This window comes from Ranitomeya variabilis, chromosome 3, assembly GCF_051348905.1.
Source record: "Ranitomeya variabilis isolate aRanVar5 chromosome 3, aRanVar5.hap1, whole genome shotgun sequence".
In the NCBI taxonomy this organism is placed as follows: Eukaryota; Metazoa; Chordata; class Amphibia; order Anura; family Dendrobatidae; genus Ranitomeya; species Ranitomeya variabilis.
In genome coordinates, this window is record NC_135234.1 from 539,826,016 (window position 1) to 539,846,188 (window position 20,173).

The window sequence follows — 20,173 nt, forward strand, 5'->3', positions numbered from 1 at the left end:
GTTTGCAGGACTGAGCCAGAGAAATCGCAGAGCTTTCCCCGTGGTAGAGACCATTAAAGATCTGGTCAGACGAGAATGGGACAAGCTGGATAAGGGGTTCTTACCTTCGGCCGCAAAAAGAAGGTACCCCTTTGAGGATGACACCTTATCCCAGTGGGTGAAAATCCCGAAAGTGGATGCGGCAGTAGCCTCTACCTCGAAGACAGCCTCACTACCATTAGAGGATGTAGGACTCCTTAAAGATCCCTCAGACAGGAAGGCTGACATGCTCCTTAAGAAAGTATGGGAAGCATCATCTGGAGCCTTTAAGCCTGCAATCGCAGGCACCTGTACGGCGAGATCAATCATGGTCTGGGTGACTCAGCTGGAAGAACAGCTTAAAGCCAAAACACCTAGGGATAAATTACTAAACTCCCTGTCTCAGGTCAGAGAAGGAGCGGCTTATCTGGCAGATGCCTCAATTGACTCCCTGAAATTGGCTGCAAGATCGGCGGGGCTCTCAAATGCAGCCCGACGGGCACTTTGGCTAAAGACCTGGAAGGGGGATGCCCAGGCAAAAGCCAAATTATGCTCTATTCCATGTAGGGGTGAGTACCTATTGGGCCCGGTGCTGGATGACATCCTTGCAAAGGCAGAGGATAGAAAGAAGGGATTTCCTAAAGCATTTAATCCCACTTTTAGGAACGCCTTCCGGAGACGCATGCCCTTCAGAAAATTCCAGTCAGACCAGCAGGGATATAATCGTGACTGGGAGACGTCGGATCAAAAGAAGAAAGGTGGATACTATAAAAACCCTTCATCTTTCTCAAGACGGAGACGTAATTACAGATAAAGCAGATCTGCCAGTAGGGGGAAGACTAAAGTTCTTCTCAGCAGAATGGCAAAAGATAACTTCTAGTGCCTGGATAATGGGGGTAGTCGGGTCAGGATTAAAATTAGAGTTTTTGAGAACTCCCCCAAATCATTTTATTATAACATCACTGGATACTCCGGCCCAACAACAGGCCTTAGAATTAGAGATTCAACAATTGCTTACAAAGCGAGTTATTGAAGAAGTACCAAAACATCAGGAGAAGACGGGCTTTTATTCTCCGCTATTCTTGATCTCTAAGCCTGATGGGTCCTTTAGGACTATCATAAATTTACGTAAATTGAATGAATATCTTCAGTACCACGCTTTTAAGATGGAATCCATTAAATCAACAACTAAGCTTTTGTTTCCTAGGTGCTACATGTCGGTTTTGGATCTAAAAGATGCGTATTACCATCTTCCAGTTCACAGAAATCACCAGCAATTCCTCAGGATGGCAGTATGGGTAAACCATCAGATTAAACATTTCCAATTTTTAGCAATGCCCTTTGGCCTGTCCATGGCACCTAGAATTTTTACAAAAGTTGTGTCGGAAGTAATGGCCCATGTCAGGGAAAAAGAAACCCTTGTAGTGCCCTGTCTAGACGATTTTTTAATAATTGGAGATTCAATTGCTCAGTGTACGTCTAGGGTAAATGCCATAATATCATCCCTACAGGGACTCGGATGGATAATCAACTGGGAAAAGTCAAAACTAGAACCCACAAGACATCAATTGTTCCTAGGGGTTCTCCTAGACTCAGAAAATCAGTCATCCTTCCTACCAGAAGAAAAGAAGCAGAAGATCATTCAGAGGATCGCAGCCGTAAGGAAAGCTCCAAACTTAAGTTTAAGAGACGCAATGTCTCTGCTAGGATCTTTGACTGCGTGTATATCGGCGGTGAGATGGGCTCAAGTTCACACCCGAATGCTTCAATACGAAGTTCTTCAAGCAGAAAAAGATCTTCACGGTGCTCTGAGCAGAAAGTTCAGTCTATCGCCTGCCACTCTTCACGATCTCAAATGGTGGCTCAATCCAGTACATTTATCAAAAGGAGTCCTCTGGACCATCACTCCGGACAACGTGATTACAACAGATGCCAGTCCGTTCGGTTGGGGAGCCCATATGGGAGACATTCTAACCCAGGGGCGTTGGTCAATTCAAGAGTCCCAGAATTCCTCAAACCTAAGAGAGCTGGCTGCAGTCGACCAGGCTCTTCTTTGCTTACTACCTTCCCTGAAGAATTCGCACGTACAGATACAGACAGACAATATGACTGTGGTGGCCTACATCAATCATCAGGGAGGGACAAGGTCACAATCCCTAATGACCTCTGCAGCACAGATATTGTCTCTGGCCGAGAATCACTTACAATCTCTGTTGGCAGTTCATATAGAGGGGAAACTCAATATAGAAGCAGACTACCTCAGTCGCCATTCCCTTCGTCAGGGAGAGTGGTCCCTAGACCAACACATATTCAATCAGATAGTCAATCTGTGGGGATTGCCGACAATAGATCTGTTTGCTACGAGGGAGAACAGGAAGGTCAGGAGGTTCGCATCCTTACACATAGCAGACCAACCTCTCATAGTGGACTCCCTTCGCGTCCGTTGGGACTTCCGGCTAGCATATGCCTTCCCTCCTATGTGTCTAATTCCGATAGTTCTCAGGAAGATCCGGGAGGAAGGAGCCAGAGTAATTTTAATCGCCCCCTTCTGGCCCAGGAGGCCTTGGTTTTCTCTCCTCAAAACAATGTCTGTCACCGATCCCTGGGTGTTGCCAGTGGTTCCGGATCTCCTCTCTCAAGGTCCATTTCGTCATCCAAATTTGGAGACTCTTCACTTAACAGCGTGGAACTTGAGAGGGAGCTTCTGAAGGAGAGGGGGTTCTCCGATGCTTTAATAACTACCTTATTGAAAAGCAGGAAGGAGGTTACTACAAAAATCTATTCGAAAATTTGGAAAAAATTCCTTATGTTTTATCAGAAACCATTGGGAGATAATGCTCCGATTTCAGCCATTTTAGAATTCCTTCAGAAAGGCTGGGAATTGGGTTTAGCAGTCAACACTCTAAGGGTTCATGTTTCAGCCTTAGGAGCTCTGTACAACAGTGATATAGCTGGTAATAGATGGGTTGCTAGGTTTATTAAAGGTACCTTCACACGAAGCGACGCTGCAGCGATAGCGACAACGATGCCGATCGCTGCAGCGTCGCTGTTTGATCACTGGAGAGCTGTCACACAGACCGCTCTCCAGCGACCAACGATGCCGAGGTCCCCGGGTAACCAGGGTAAACATCGGGTTGCTAAGCGCAGGGCCGCGCTTAGTAACCCGATGTTTATCCTGGTTACCAGCGTAAAAGTAAAAAAAACAAACAGCACATACTTACATGCGTCCCCCAGCGTCTGCTTCCTGACACTGACTGAGCTCCGGCCCTAACAGCACAGTGGTGACGTCACCGCTGTGCTTTCACTTTCACTTTTAGGGCCGGCGCTCAGGAAGCAGACGCTGGGGGACGCATGTAAGTATGTGCTGTTTGTTTTTTTTACTTTTACGCTGGTAACCAGGGTAAACATCGGGTTACTAAGCGCGGCCCTGCGCTTGGTAACCCGATGTTTACCCTGGTTACCAGTGTAAAACATCGCTGGTATCGTTGCTTTTGCTTTCAAACACAACGATACACAGCGATCGGACGACCAAATAAAGTTCTGGACTTTATTCAGCGACCAGCGACATCACAGCAGGATCCTGATCGCTGCTGCGTGTCAAACGAAACGATATCGCTAGCCAGGACGCTGCAACGTCACGGATCGCTAGCGATGTCGTTTCGTGTGAAGGTACCTTAAGGCATGTCAGCGTTCTAACCCAATCCATATTGTAAGAATACCCCCTTGGGACCTCAATTTGGTGCTTGAGGCGTTGACTGAACCTCCTTTTGAGCCATTAAACTCTATTTCGATTAAAAATTTAACCTTAAAAACAGCTCTACTGTTAGCATTAACGTCTGCCAGGAGGGTCAGTGATATACATGCATTGTCAGTAGATCCTCCCTACTTAGTAATTCTCCAGGATAAGATTGTCTTAAAACCTGATCCTGCATACTTGCCAAAAGTGGCAACTAAATTTCATAGAAGTCAGGAGATTTATTTACCATCTTTCTATGAAAATCCAGGTTCAGAGGAGGAGAAAAAATATCATACCTTAGATGTAAAGAGGGCAATACTAGAATACCTGGATAGGACGCAAAGCTGGAGACAGAGTAGGGCTCTGTTTATTTCTTTCCAGAATCGAAAAAAGGGTTCTGGTGTCACGAAGAGCTCTATCGCTAGGTGGATTAGAGAAGCGATATGTCTTGCCTACTCTGCCAGGGGAGTAACACCACCAGAAGGCATCAGGGCGCACTCCACTCGGGCCATGGCATCATCCTGGGCGGAGAAGGCAGATGTCCCCATTGAAATGATATGTAAGGCGGCAACTTGGTCATCACCTTCCACCTTTTATAAACACTATCGCCTTGATCTATCTGCTAATTCCAGCTTACAGTTTGGCCGTTCAGTACTTAGTGCTGTGGTCCCTCCCATTTAATAGTCTTTGAAAGTCTCTCGTTGTGGGTGCTGTCGTGGCGATAGGAAAACCGGTTTTTACGTACCGGTAATAGGATTTTACAGAGTCCACGACAGCACCCATACATTCCCCCCCGTATTTAGTTACTTATTCCTGCACTCTGTTGGAAGGTGTGCCTTAGAGATCACTCTCTAGAGGTGGTGGTATTTAGTAATGTTTAAGATAATATTATCATGTACTGATTCATTGGCGGTATCCCTTGTACTCTGGAACACAAACTGGAGGGCGAGGGGGACCGCCCCTTTTTAACCTGTAGGTTCCTGTCCGGAAGGTGGGCGGATCCCCTCTCTCGTTGTGGGTGCTGTCGTGGACTCTGTAAAATCCTATTACCGGTACGTAAAAACCGGTTTTAGTCATTACATTTCTTGTATCATTCTTTCCTTCTAAAGTGGGTTTATTCTTTGGGTAGTCTGTTTGTTAAAAGGGTCACTTTCTGATGAGTTATTCAGCGTGTTGTGCTTCTGTCAAGGGTCTCCAATGGTAGAGGCACTTCTTTTTTTTTTATTTTCATAGTTAATAGTTGGAGGACCTAAACAACTTTTGAACTTTTTGATATGCTCTGTAAATACCCAGGTATTTTGGCATGATTTGCTTTATGGAATCGCTTGTTACTGTTGACAGAAGTGATTCAATAGTTTTCCATTATTTAACCAAACATCGCTGATAGCTGCTATTGCGCCGGCGCCGCCTTGGAGGAGAAAAATAATGTCTTCCAAGATGGCGCCACCTGCGCAATAGGACCTATCGGATCACCGATAGCTGCTACTGAGTAGGCACGGCCGGCACTATTTTCAAACGGAAGGAGCCCCTGGCCCTGGGACACTCGACATCACAGTCGTGACATTAGCTCTGATCGAAACAGTTTTTTTATCCATTATGTATCCTATCACTGCACTGACCGAGCAACTGCAGTAGTGCAGCCTAGAGGTAGCAGATCTATGCACTGTCCTTTTACAGCACCCTAGCACACCAGGACCATGACTCCCAGACAACCCTTAGTAGAGTCCAAGATTGCTTTGTCTGACAGGCTCTCTAAGGGCGTGACAAGTTTGTTGTTTTTAGGGAGGCCTGTAAACTACACTCCAGGTTAAGTCCTTGTTCCTCAGGAACCAATGAGCAACTGGTGGGGATAATAATCTTTTTTTTTTTAGAATGACCACCAAGCATGGGGATTCTCTCTCTCCATCTGACTCTGTTTCTCCAGGCAGTGGAGAAATTTTCTTTTGCATTGGGTCATATATACTATGACCCCGACCACGTCTCACTGGCTGAATCCACACTACATCAGCTTCAGCAAGGAGACCGGCTGGTTGGGGAGTATTTCTCAGAGTTTCGAAGGTGGTCCACTGACACTAAGTGGAATGACACGTGCTCTGTAGCCAGTTTTGTGAAGGGTAATCAGTAAGGGTAAAGGATGCCTTAGCCCTGTATGAGACTCTAGTTTCCCTTGAGGCGGCCATGTGTTTGGCTATCCAGGTGGATCGCAGTCTTCGCCAGAGACCTAAAGAAACCCCCTAATGTGCGGGAAATCCGGGTCAAAAGGGAAACCTGATCTAATTGATCTGAGGAACCTGTCTAGTTGGGTGGGTCAGCTCGTTCTGGCAAGTTGCCTGTTTGGCGCAAAAGGGGTGTATATTTATACTGTGGTAGAAAGGGCCATTTCATGGGCTCCTGTCCTTCTCTATCTCACTGTAAATAGCCGCCAGAAAACTAAGGAGCCTGAGTTGCGTGGAGGTTTTTTATGCCTGCTGAAATCTATCTGGGCAAAAATAAGGTGGTTATTTCTGCCTTTCTGGACAGTGGAACGCTGTTTAACTTGATCGAAGCTAGGTTCGTCCAGGGCCTCAAACCACATACACTGTCCAGACCTATACACACAATCTCTCGACTCCGCACCCTTGAGATTGGTATTGTACTCAAATCATCCAATGGTTACATCTACAGGTAAGGGCCATGCACTCAGAAGATATTGACTGTTATGTGCTAGAGGGTCTTCCCTCTCCTGTGGTTCTTGTACTTCCTTGGCTCACTTTGCACAACCCTGGCAGACTTGGGAGGTAGTAAAGTGGAGTGACTATTGACAAGGACACTGCTTGGGCACTCTGCTTGCAAGGGTGAATACCTAGTCTGTGCCTAAATTCCTGTCGGACTTTGGGGATGTGTTTTCGGAGCAGGAGTTTCAAGAACTTCCTCCCCATTTTCCTTATGACTGTGCTGTTAATGTTGTCCTGCCAAAAAGCAGACTATACAATATTTCTGGTCTAAAGAGGCAGGCCATGAAGGATTATATCGCAGAAAGTTTGGCAAAGGGTCATAACCCTGCAGCAAGGATGGTCTGATTTCTTTGTAAAGAAGAAAGATGGGGAGATACTCCTCTGCCAAGATTTCCGCGAATACAGATCATGGTCCGGGATCCGCTCCCTCTCATCCCAGACATCTTAAATTAGATTGTAGGAGCAAAATAATTTTCTAAACTGAATCTCAGGGGGGTGTATAAACTCATTTGTATTCAAGAGGGGGATGAGTGGAAACAGCTTTCAGTACTCCTTAGGGACACTCTGAGAACCTTGTGATGCCATTTGGGTTGACTAATGCTCCTGCCATTTTTCAGCACTTTGTAAAACGAAATATTTCTTTATCACCTGGTCGGTAGATGTATGGTAATCTATCTTAATGACATATTAATTTATTCACCTGACCGTGAGTCACATCAGGTACATGTCAGGCAGGTCTTACAGATACTTTGAGACAATAAAATATTTGTCAAACCATAGTAATTGCACTACCCGCTTTACCGAACGCCAAGACCTTGGCTCAAATTTTAATCAGATAGATTGTAAAATTACATGGGAACCTTACCGATATTGTTTCTGACCGGGGTGGGGGGTGCAGTTTATTTACAAATTTTGGAGGGTGTTTTGCACTCATTTGGGGAGCCATCTGTTGTTCTCTTCAGCATTTCACCCGCAGTCAAATGGGCAAACTGGGTTAACCAGAGTCTTGAGACTTATCTTAGGTGTTTTGTGTCTGAGAATCAGCAGGATTTAGTTACCTACTTACTAGTGATGAGCGAGTATGCTCGTTGCTTGGGTTTTCTGAGCATGTTCGGGTGGTCTCCGAGTATTTGTTAGTGCTCGGAGATTTAGTTTTCGTTGCCGCAGCTGCATGATTTACGGCTGCTAGACAGGCTGAATACATGTGAGGAATGCCTGTTTGTTAGGGAATTGTATTGAGGCTGTCCAGCAGCCATAAATCATGCAGCTGAGGTGACGAAAACTAAGTCTCCGAGCACTAACAAATACTCGGAGATCACCTGAGCATGCTTGGGGAAAACCCGAGCAACAAGTATACTCGCTCATCACCACTACTTACCTCTAGCTGAATTTGCGGTAAATAATTGTTGTCATGAGTCTACTGTTAAGTTCCCCTTTTTCGGGGCATACGGGTTTCATCCTAAGTTCAGCTAATTTAATAGGAATCATTCTTCTGGACTATCTGAAGAACGATTTTCATCATCAACTACATCTGTGCTGCAAGGGATTCTTGTTACTTTGAGGAAGATGGGGGCCAAATATGAATGTGGGTCATCGGAGACGTTTGGTGGGTCTGGACCTGTGTGGTGTTGACTTGGTGTGGTTGTCCTCAAGGAACATTAAGTTGAAGGTTCCCTTTTGGAATCTGGGTCCCAGGTTCATCGGCCGTTATTAAGTTGTGACAGTCATCAATCACGTAGCATTCCGCCTTGCTTTGCCACCCACATTTAGGATCCATAATGTGTTTTATCGAACTCCACTCAAAAAATACGTTGCGTTCTCTATACCATCACCGCTACTGCCATCTCCTGTCATTGTAGATTGAAATTTGGAATTTCAAATAGCCAAGATCGTTGATTCTTGCTTAGTTCGTCGTTCGCTTCAGTATCTGGTACACTGTAAGGTATACGCCCTGAAGAGAGGATGTGTGTACCAGCATCTGACGTCCATGTGACCAGACTGATTTGGTCTTTTCATGTGGCACGCCCTGAGAAACCCGGTTCTGAGGTTCTGGAAGTCCCTTGTAGAAGGGGGGTACGGTCACTGGTTTACCATGAGAGAGAGGAGCCAGAAGACCGCAGTGTCTGATTTCTCCTACTCCTGCACTTTACCTTCATATTAAACGGTGTAAGTTTCTATTAGTAGTGCAGGGGTTATTCTGCTCAGTTGAGATCGCCTGGAAGCTTTCCTGCATTAAGGCTCTCTGCTGTGCACTGTTATCCACTCCCATCTCCATATAAACTGGACTCTGGCTAGCACTCATTGTCAGAGATAGCTTTTGCTGCATGGCTGGTAGTTGTTGGTGGTTGTTTTTGAAGTTGTTTGTGTCACACACCCTGACTGGTGGGCATGAGCTTGGGGGGTGTTGTGGCCCCACTGTGCCACGAACCAGACTACCCTGGAAGGGGCGTGACTATGACAGCTGCCTTGGTCTTCAATGGAGCCTCTGATGGTGAGGTCAGACTTGTGCGGCAGGCAAATGCCAGGTGCTACTCCAGGGTGGTGTCTGGCTGTGACTCCTGATCCCACTTGGAGAACAGGAACACTAGAACAGGTGCAGGCATCAGGCAGGACTAGCAGATGAGCACGGATGAAACTCAGACGAGTTAGCTGGCACGGCTGGGACACAGGGCTGGCAGGAACTGCAGAGACACAGGGCTGGCAGGAACGGCAGAGACACAAAGCTGGCAGGAACGGCAGAGACACAGGGCTGGCAGGAACGGCAGAGACACAAAGCTGGCAGGAACGGCAGAGACACAGGGCTGGCAGGAACGGCAGAGACACAGGGCTGGCAGGAACGGCAGAGACACAGGGCTGGCAGGAACGGCAGAGACACAGGGCTGGCAGGAACGGCAGAGACACAGGGCTGGCAGGAACGGCAGAGACACAGGGCTGGCAGGAACGGCAGAGACACAGGGCTGGCAGGAACGGCAGAGACACAGGGCTGGCAGGAACGGCAGAGACACAGGGCTGGCAGGAACGGCATAGACACAGGGCTGGCAGGAACGGCAGAGACACAGGGCTGGCAGGAACGGCAGAGACACAGGGCTGGCAGGAACGGCAGAGACACAGGGCTGGCAGGAACGGCAGAGACACAGGGCAGGCAGGCACGGCAGAGACACAGGGCAGGTTGGCGTGGTGTTGGAAGGAACAGGTAAGGACCTGTTCACACAGGAGGTGCAGGTACGGATATGAAGTATGAAGGAACAGGTTGGGACCTGTTCACACAGGAGGTGCAGGTAAGGAAACAATCAGGAAGGAATGAAGTATGAAAGAACAGGTAGGGACCTGTTCACACAGGAGGTGCAGGTAAGGAAACAAGCAGGAAGGAATGAAGTATGAAGGGAAGAGAACTGCAAGGCTGCAGATAGGAGTGGTAGAGCAGCAAGAGAGAGCAGCAACAGAAGCTAAGCAGAGCGGAACCGCAAGGAATGCGGAGGGGAGCTGCAGCAAGAGATTTCTGCAGGAGCGGAGCAGAACCGCAGAAGTGCGGAGCAGAGGCAGAGAGGACACAAGGAAAGACAACAGGGAAAGATGCCACAGACAAGGAGACAAAGGTAGGACAAAGTTCAGACAAGGTAATGGAACAAGACAAGGTATAAGAACAAAGACACAGGGACCAGGATATTCTGCCTCCTGGAGGACGGACAGACCAAAACAAGGCAAAGCAAGGACACAGACACTGAGACCAGGATATACAGCCTCCTGGAGGGCAGACCAACAAGAACAAGGCAAAGCTAAGAGTAGATCCTCCAGAGAAGGAAAAACACAGAGCAAGGCCTGGCAGCTCAGAAGCAAAACACTAATTGAGTTAACACATTGCACAGGCCCAGTCCACAGGGTGGAGCTGCCCTAAATACTGGAGGCTTCTTGGTAATTGGTCAGGAACACATTAGACAGGTGCGCCCTGATTCTATAAGAACCAGAGAGTTCTGGCACCGCCCCCCTATGCACACAGCCAGGAAGCATGCAGAGAGCAGGCAAAAGCAAGTGAAACAGAGCATGGAGCCGGCAGCAGACAGAGACCACAACATGACCTGGAGCAGTGGGTAAGATGGTGTGTGAAAGATGAGAGGCCATGCCGTGATGCCAGCAGAGTTGTTACAGTTTGGTGGATTTATCGGTCACTGTTGCTAGGTATTGAGTGTGTGATAATTCCCTTTCTTCTTTTACTTTGGTTTAACCCCGCCCTCCACTTTCTGAAGCATTCCCTCTGTTTTCTGTGTGAGTATATTTGGTAATTTTCCTTATCCCTGTTCGCATTACCTCGTTAGTCGGGTTGGTGTATTACGGTACACTACTACTCCACTCTTACCTGGGTGAGGGATGGGTACAGACTGAGGGTGAATTCAGGAGCTAAGACAAGGCATGTGGCTCTGACGTCTTCACCATCAGAAAAAATTCGGGGAACAGGGCAAGCTAGGGTGCCCCTAGCGTTAGGAACAGGGAAGGAGGTCCTCGGAGTCATGACACATTGTTTTGGATAGCTATCTATACCCTTAATTAAAAGGACCTGTTGATGTGTTGATTGCCTCTTATTGGGATTCTTGTATTTTAATTATTTTGCTCCTAGGTAATTGTGTTTTAATGGATATCTAATAAAAGTATATTTTTATTTAGTTTTCTTTAGGTTTGTATTGCAGCCCCCTACGTTTATAACTTTTTTCCATGATACTTTCTTTCACATGTGGTTCACACAGAGTTCTTAATACCAGTTTTGTTGGATCGTAGATTCTGTATAATTTCTGAGCTTATCCTGTTTTAAACCTGGTATTATTCATACATTACAAAACATATCCCAAAATGGTTGTAGCAATCAAATGTGCAATAAATGACCTTTATCCTGACTTTTTGGAAGATACAATGGATTATCATGGATTAATCACACCTTGTATACCATCTATAACAATAGCATGGTTGGAAAATAAATGCTTCAGGCTACGTTCACATTAGCGTTGTGCGGCGCAGCGTCGGCGATACATGCGTCATGCGCCCCTATATTTAACATGGGGGGGGGGCGCATGGACATGCGTTGTCTTGCGTTTTGTGACGCATGCGTCATTTTGGCGCAACTGTCAGGGCGCAGAGGATGCTGCATGATGCAGTTTTTTCTGCGCCAAAAATCATGCAAAAAATGAACGCATGCGTCACAAAACGCTGCGTTGTGCATGCGTTTTGCATGCGTTGTGCGTTGCGTCGCCGACGCTGCGCCGCACAACGCAAATGTTAACGTAGCCTTATATGTGAATGGTGTGTTTTCTCTCCTTAGGGGTGGGTGAATGGCTGCAGGGAAGGCAGCATGTAATTACATTGACGAATCCAAAAACCTTATGTGCTGTTTATTTTAATTTTGCGTTTCAGGCGATTTTATATTTTATACCACTATGATTGTGTTTCATCATTTGATTAGATGTCCTAAATTTGTCATCCCTATTCCATCCTGTAGATGCTATAGACAAGGATTCCTATGTGTTCCTTGAAACTAATCCTTCTCATCTGTCAGACATGTTGTTGACCCTTTCTGCCTTGGGACAGACAGTTGGGTTGCTGTTTTATTAGGAAGGTTCCTTCCCACAGGTGAAAGTGTCTGTGAGTTTCAAGGCTCCTCCACCCACCCATAGCAATATGCTGCTGTTGCATCCCGCTGCTGTGTAGGTTTCACAGAATTCCTGTGTCCCTTGGATCAGTAGGATATGTCTATCCATCTTGAATATTTTGATTAAAGCTTGAATATTCCAGATGCCAAAGTTTGACAGAAGCGATTTAATAAATATTTAGCCCCAGGAACTGCTAATTTTAAAGCATTTTATAAGGGGTAACCCATAAAGCTGCACTGATGAAGTCAAACCGAGAGGGAAAACAGGAATCAGCAATATACTAACTAATGTACTGGCTCATTAGCAGCAATCAGTTGTTTGTCCTATCAAATTGCCCCTGTTTTTTCTTCCTACCACATGTTGTTTCAGGATAAAATTTGTAATAAGTGCATGATTGTAAACCAACCCAGGAGAGAACTAAACAAACTGAAAAGTGATTCTAAAGGTTATGACTGGGAAGAAAACCAGGAATGCCAGTACTATCTATGCCCATGCTGTTATAGTCGGTCATTGTACTTCATTGTAAATATATTAAGCCTTAAATCTTTATACTAGTTTTTACTTCCATGCATTGGGAACCAGGGCTGTGAAGTCGGTAAGCCAAGCGCTTACTCAGACAATGACTCCTCAATTTCCATGACACCGACTCCTACTCAACCAAAATGGGCTCTGACTCCTCAACTCCGACTCCACAGCCCTGTTGGGAACATTTACATAGAAACAAAAATTCAGAAGGCATAGAAAAATAGTAATGCTGTCTAGAGACATATCTGTACTTGTCTCTCCATTAATAGATGTAAATATTTATAGTGGATTCAATCGTATATCACCTAAAGATGGACACAAGGTATCCATAAACCACTAATGCTCAAAAATAAAATCAATAAAGTTTATTGAATATATATTTAAAAGACATATATCACAAACAAAAGAAATGGACTTATGCATGAGGTATTTACAAAGAGAATGTGCCAAGCAAAGAGAAAAGCAGTGGTGATACGTCAGAAAGTCATATAGGGTAATAGGATCGCATTGACCCCCAGTAAGGATCAACCAATCATCCTGTGATTAATACAACTGGTTCCAGGACTTTCCGGGGATTGGGCTGGCAACTCCATAACCTCAATTTTGTTGAACTGGAACCAAGATTTTTCTCGTTTACTGGTACTGGTGTGTTTATGGTCGGTGTTTTGTTGTAACACCCATTTCAAGGCCATTTCCTCTTCAGCGTAAGGCAACATTATCTCTTCAAATATTTTAATATATGTTAACTGGTCCATGATTCCTGGTATGCGATAAATACTGTATATACTCGAGTATAAGCCGAGATTTTCAGCCCAAATTTTTGGGCTGAAAGTGCCCCTCTCGGCTTATACTCGAGTCACGGTCGGCGGCAGGGTCGGCAGGGCGCTGAGGCATACTTACCTGCTTCCGGGGCTCCTGGCGCTGTCCCTGCAGTCCCACGGTCTCCGGGTGCTGCAGCTCTTCCCCTGTTCAGTGGTCACGTGGGACCGCTCATTAGAGAAATGAATATGGACTCCACTCCCATAGGGGTGGAGCCGCATATTCATTTCTCTAATGAGCGGTAACGGTGACCGCTGATAGAGGAAGAGGCTGCAGCACCGAAGACCAGCTGTCCGGGGGAAGGAGCGGGACGCCGGTAGCAGGTAAGTGTTACATATTCACCTGTCCGCGTTCCACACGCCGGGCGCCGCTCCATCTTCCCGGCGTCTCTCCGCACTGACTGTGCAGGTCAGAGGGCGCGATGACGCATATAGTGTGCGCGCCGCCCTCTGCCTGATCCGTCAGTGCAGAGAGATGCCGGGACGGGACGCTGAGGAGCTGCAAGCAAGAGAGGTGAGTATGTCATTTTTTTTATTGCAGCAGCAGCAGCAATGGCACAGCTTTCTATGGTACATCTATGGGGCAATAATGAACGGTGCAGAGCACTATATGGCACAGCTATGGGGCAATAATGAACGGTGCAGAGCACTATATGGCACAGCTATGGGGCAATAATGAACGGTGCAGAGCACTATATGGCACAGCTTTCTATGGTACAGCTATGGGGCAATAATGAACGGTGCAGAGCACTATATGGCACAGCTATGGGGCCATAATGAACGGTATGGAGCATTTATTTTTGAAATTCACCGGTAGCTGCTGCATTTTCCACCCTAGGCTTATACTCGAGTCAATAAGTTTTCCCAGTTTTTTGTGGCAAAATTAGGGGGGTCAGCTTATACTCGGTTCGGCTTATACTCGAGTATATACGGTAGGTCTGGCACCAAGAAACATGTCCATATCATGATGCTTTCACCACCATGCTTCACTGTCTTCAGAGTGTACTGTGGCTTGAATGCAGAGTTTGGGGGTCGTCTGATGAACTGTCTGCGGCCCATGGACCCAAAAAGAACAATTTTACTTTCATCAGTACACAAAATGTTTCTCCATTTTTCTTTAGGCCAGTTGATGTGTTCTTTGGCAAATTGTATCCACTTCAGTACATGCTTTTTTGTTTGTTTGTTTGTTTTGTTTAACAGTGGGACTCTGCGGTGACTTCTTGCTAATAGATTAGCTTCACACAGGCGTATTCTAACAGTCACAGTACTCACAGGAAACTTGAGACTGTCTTTGAGCATTCTGGAGCTGATTATTGGCTGAGCCTTTGCCAATTTGGCTATTCTTCCATCCATTCGATTGGTAGTCTTCCATTTTCTTCCACATCTCTCTGGTTTGGCTTTACTTTTTAAAGCATTGGAGATCATTTTTAGCAGATCAGCCTATCATTGTCTGCACTTCTTTTTAAGTTTTAGAACCATTCAACCTTTTAATCAAAATACGCCGTTCTTCGGAGCAATGTCTCGAATGACCCATATTTCTAAGGCTTTCAAGGAAAAATGCATGTACGATATGTCCTGGCTTCACCTTTAAATAAGGGCTAACTGATTCACACCTGTTTCTTCACAGAATGATTGACCTCACTAATTGAACTCCACGCTGCTATTATTTTGAACACATCCCCTTTCAATTAATTATTCTAATACCAAAATCAAAAACATGCAGATCATGAATGCGGAGTCTGTTGGTTTTCTTAGAATCTACTGCCCCAACCGGTAAATTGTTTGACATGTGGTAATGTAATTTGTACCAAAAACAGTGATTAATCAGTTAGTCATGTTGGACTGCTAATAATTTGAACACTACTGTATATGTTTGTAACCTTTCCAAGACCATGTATAGGCAGTGTGAAAATATAGACAGGTGACATATTCATACTTTTCTGCTACAGAATAGAAACTAAACATTATTAACTAGGATGGGATGTAAAGAGGTATTCTCATGTTTGGAAGTGATCCGCATCCACTGGATAGGGGATAAATTCCAGATTTCTGGAGGGCCAACCAGTGGGACCACCACTGATTCCACAGAACCAGGGCTCCGAAAAGACCAGTATGAATGGAGTGGTAGTCGGTCATGCCACTGACGGCAGAAATAGCCGAACACTGTGCTTGGCTGGTCTGTGGCACTCCTATAAAAATGAGTGGAGTGGCAGTGCGCATGTTTGACCTCTACTACAAACACATGGGGATCTTTAGACTCCTGTTGTTAAGGATTAATGGGGGTCTTTTTGGTTCAAGCAATCAGTGTTATCCCCGATCTCTTGGATAGGGCATAACTTGCCAACTTGAAAAGATCTCTTTAATAATTCATTACATACCAACAGGCTCAGACTGGCCCACAGGGAAACAGATGTATCCCCCAATGGGTCCCCTCTATAGCTGCAGTAGTTGGAGCAATACACTTGATTCACTATGTACAGACAAAGACAGCATGTTGTCATTCATTTACCATACTATCCCATTTGTTATATTGAAGCATATCCAAATGTGTGAATTTTGGTAGTGTATTATTTGCTTTTAATGGTGTATTGACATTTAGGCACCAGTTTAATGGTCCCGTCTGGGCTCGCGGCCAAACCCCCAGCAAAAAGGATTTGTACATATGCGCCGACGAGCTGAAGACTATAATGGTGCCGACAGAGCGAACATGTGCTCTGACCTGCATCATTTTAGGGTGCGTATGCCTACTAGAGGCGGACACTCAGATGTAGTCTACTACAGCTAAGGGGAGGTGCGCAGCATGTTGACTGAAGGAATGGAGTGGTGCACTGAGGAGCCATCTTTTATATGTGAAATAAAATAGTTTTTCTGACCAACTAAAGTAGTAATATATACATTGCAGGTATTAGTATTATATGGGCTAAGTCCACTATAGTACTGTGAAAAGAATTGAAATCACTTTTGGGGGTCATGGACTACCTTTGAAACTGTTAGCTTGTTTAATAAGTTTAATAGATGGGGGAGGGGCTGGCTAACAACCCTACAACCAATAGAAATGTACATTATTTTTTTCTTCATATTATCCACTTCTGACTTTGACTTCCATTTTATATAATTGTTTTTCAACAGAACTGTTCTAGAAACTGAGCAGAATTTTGTTAATGAGTCTTCCGTAATATGTCCTGAACATATTGCTCTTTCCCTTATAGGCAGGGAAATGACTGACCAGGATTGGAGATTACTAATAGTAACTTGACCGAAGTTTGTGTGCACAAGGACATATTGCACTCTCAATAGTGAACGGTTTTCATAGAATCCTTGTTTATTTTTTTTTTATACTGATTGTTTATGTGCCAAATGTTTTATTCCCGCTAATCTCAATAATTATGGGCATCTGGTTTTAATTGCAAACTACATGCAAATGTGTTGTACCCCATATCAACCAATTAAACAGATGCTTCATTTATCATTTTGCTTGACATCTGAAGGGCCATTTAATGAGGTTTCCCTTTGTTGTTTGCATTATAAGTTTAAATTGAAATAATGCCATTACTTACTAAGCTTGTGTCCACATTGTTATAGCTTAAGTAATTATGTGCAATTGTAGATCTACCCGGGGCTGAAAATGTTGAGGATTTTATCAGCGGGTGAATTTTAAAATCCTTAATGTACCAAATTGTGTTGCAGAATTTAACCTCTAAAGTCTCCCCTTTCAATGTAGACGAATGAAATCTGTAGTGAATATGCATCAAAAACCACATGTCAAAAATGCAAGTTTTGCTGTGGATTAGCCACTGAAAAATTTACTGTTTGTGGACATCACCGTATTGCAAAAAACAAACAAAAAGAACTTGATTTTCTTTGGATGGATAATGTATTATCAATTGATGTCCAATAGAGAGAAAAAAAATTGTATCTAATATTGGTAGTTCGGTTATTTTTTTTACTGTAACGCCATATTGTCTGCAAAATTTCATTTAATTCCTAAAAGCATTGTGCCTTTTTAGTATGTCTGACTCATACATTTCAATTCTTAGAAACTTTTTATTTTTTGTGCCTAAGGTGCGAGTTGACAGTGGCATCCAAGAAGGAAGCGACATCAGCATTTACTATGATCCTATGATTTCAAAAGTAAGTTTCTAATCCTGCTACATAAGTCAAAATTGAATAGCAAGCACAATTCATTTCACTCCTAATATTGGTCAGTCACCTTGAAAAAGGAAGACTACAAAGTGGGGACTAGATGTAGAAGCCTGTTTATGTATGCTTTTTGATTCAAGAAAGCAGTAGGTGAACACAGCTCTTGATTCATAATTGTGTTTAGCTCCAAAATCATTGGCTTTCTCACTCAAACCTATTTTAAATTAATGAGGGATAATAATGTATTCAAAAGACAGAAGGATATCTGAGATTAACTATATGCCTGGAAGCGATGCTGCATTATATTAAAATATAGTCAATGGTGTGTATCATTTAAAAGCATGAGCATTAAATTACTGGTTATATAGTCACATGCTATTTACTATGTCTTTGCGTGTTTACCGTAATTATTTTCAGTCTCTAGAACTAGAGAAAAAGTGATTTTACAAATTTCGGCTTTACATCATTGTAACATTGATACGGTTTCTTTCAGTTGGTGACACACGGCAGCAATCGTGCTGATGCCCTAAAGAGAATGGAAGATGCTCTAGACAATTACATCATCCGAGGTAATCTTCAAGAGGTAGAGACGTTTGTCCCAAGAGGCCAATGTATATTGCCAAAGTATTCATTAGCTCACTAAAATATATCTATTAGGCGTAATAAAGGAGAAAGGCAAGAAGTGGCTCATACAAGCAGAAAGAAGCAGAATTCCCTGATAAAACATGGTACAAAGTTTCTTCTATTCACATGTACTATTGATTTATGCAGTTTAGACACTTCAGCAGTTTTGTTTTTTTTCGCTGGAATGCTGCTTCTAATCTATTGTATCTGCTCCTACTCTCATACATACTTGCCGCCATCTTCACAGTGTAGTGTCCTTTTCAAGTGGGGCTGATCAGATTTCCCATAGAGAATCCACATGAACAAACTATTGATCGTTCAGCAAATCGGCACAATGAAGGGATCCGAGTCTCATGTGTAGAATAAGAGTTCAGATCTATCCAAGGTCCTGATTTGTTGTAACTGCTGTTTGACTGACAAATCACTGGCTGTGTAGTCAAGCCAGTGAGCTGTCAATCAGGCAGAAGAATGTGGTGCTAGGCAGGGGATAGAGCCGGAGATGCAGAGGTTCGGATACTTCCCCAATCGCCCCCAGAGCATTTCAGTCTCATTTGCATATGGATTGAAAAGTGGATTTTTCGATGATGGAGCAGCAAGTAGTATAAATAAAAGTACAGATTGGCTTATCTTTTATTGAGCTACATGACAATATAAGCAATTTGTGGGCGTTGATTGTGATGATAGATTTCCTTTAGCCTGTACTAAACATTAACAATTTCACGCCGCAACCCATTTTCGTTTTTGCGTTTGTTTTTTGCTCCCATTCTTCCCAGAGCCATAACTTTTTATTTTTCCATCAATATGGGCATGTGAGAGCTTGTGTTTTGCAAGACAAGTAGTACTTTTCAATGACACCATTTGTTTTACCGTATCGTGTACTGGAAGCACAATTCCACAACTGTTTTTTGGGGAGGGGTTTTTGCCATGTTCACCAAATGCTAAAACTGACCTGCCATTATGATTTTTCAAGTCATTACGAGGTCGTAAATACCAAACATACAGTGCCTTGCGAATGTATTCGGCTCCCTGGAACTTTTCAACCTTTTCCCACATATCATGCTTCGAACATAAAGATACAAAATGCAAATTTTTGGTGAAGAATCAACAATTGTGAAGTTGAACAAAATGTATTGGTTATTTTAAATTTTTGTGGAAAATCAAAAACTGAAAAGTGGGGCATGCAATATTATTCTGCCCCTTTAACTTAATACTTTTGTTGCACCACCTTTTGCTGCAATTTCAGCTGCAAGTCGCTTACAGTATGTCTCTATCAGTTTTGTACATCAGGAGACTGAAATTCCTGCCCATTCTTCCTTGGCAAACAGCTCGAGCTCAGTGAGTTTTGATGGAGATCGTTTGTGAACAGCAGTTTACAGTTCTTTCCACAGATTCTCGATTGGATTGAGGTCTGGACTTTGACTTGGCCATTCTAACACCTGGATACGTTTATTTGTGAACCATTCCATTGTAGATTTTGCTTTATGTTTGGGATCATTGTCTTGTTGGAAGACAAATCTCTGTCCCATGAATACAATAACCAATGTCCCAGATGAATAAAGCTGGCACTTCTAAATACAATATAAACACCAATGGTCACCCTACGGGGTAACCACCATGAAGAGATCCAGAATAACAGTAATTAAGGCTTTTATTGGAAAAAAACTAATAATAAAATGCATAAAAATGCCCAAGCACCCTAACATAAGGTGGAGGCTAGGTACAATACATCATAAGATAATATCATTTGCAAGGTAGTGATGTCATCATGATATACATATTCCAGTACATGTAAGCTGCCTAAGCATGCTGACAGTATACAACAGTGCCAGTGTACAAAATCAAAATCAAATAATCACAGAAATATCCACCTCACCCCAACGCGCGTTTCGCACCAAGCTTCTTCCGGGGGCGTGTTTTTTCCAATAAAAGCCTTAATTACTGTTATTCTGGATCTCTTCATGG

At 44.0% G+C, this 20,173-nt stretch overlaps 1 protein-coding gene across 1 annotated transcript in view; it reads left to right on the top strand.

Annotated features, from left to right (window-relative positions):
- PCCA (propionyl-CoA carboxylase subunit alpha) overlaps nucleotides 1–20,173 on the top strand; it is a 658,713-nt gene that overhangs the window by 371,703 nt on the left and 266,837 nt on the right. Inside the window, exons 15-16 of the mRNA XM_077297080.1 lie at nucleotides 17,510–17,578; nucleotides 18,081–18,156. Of these exons, the coding sequence (XP_077153195.1) occupies nucleotides 17,510–17,578; nucleotides 18,081–18,156 (145 nt within the window). The remainder of the gene's footprint in view (nucleotides 1–17,509; nucleotides 17,579–18,080; nucleotides 18,157–20,173) is intronic.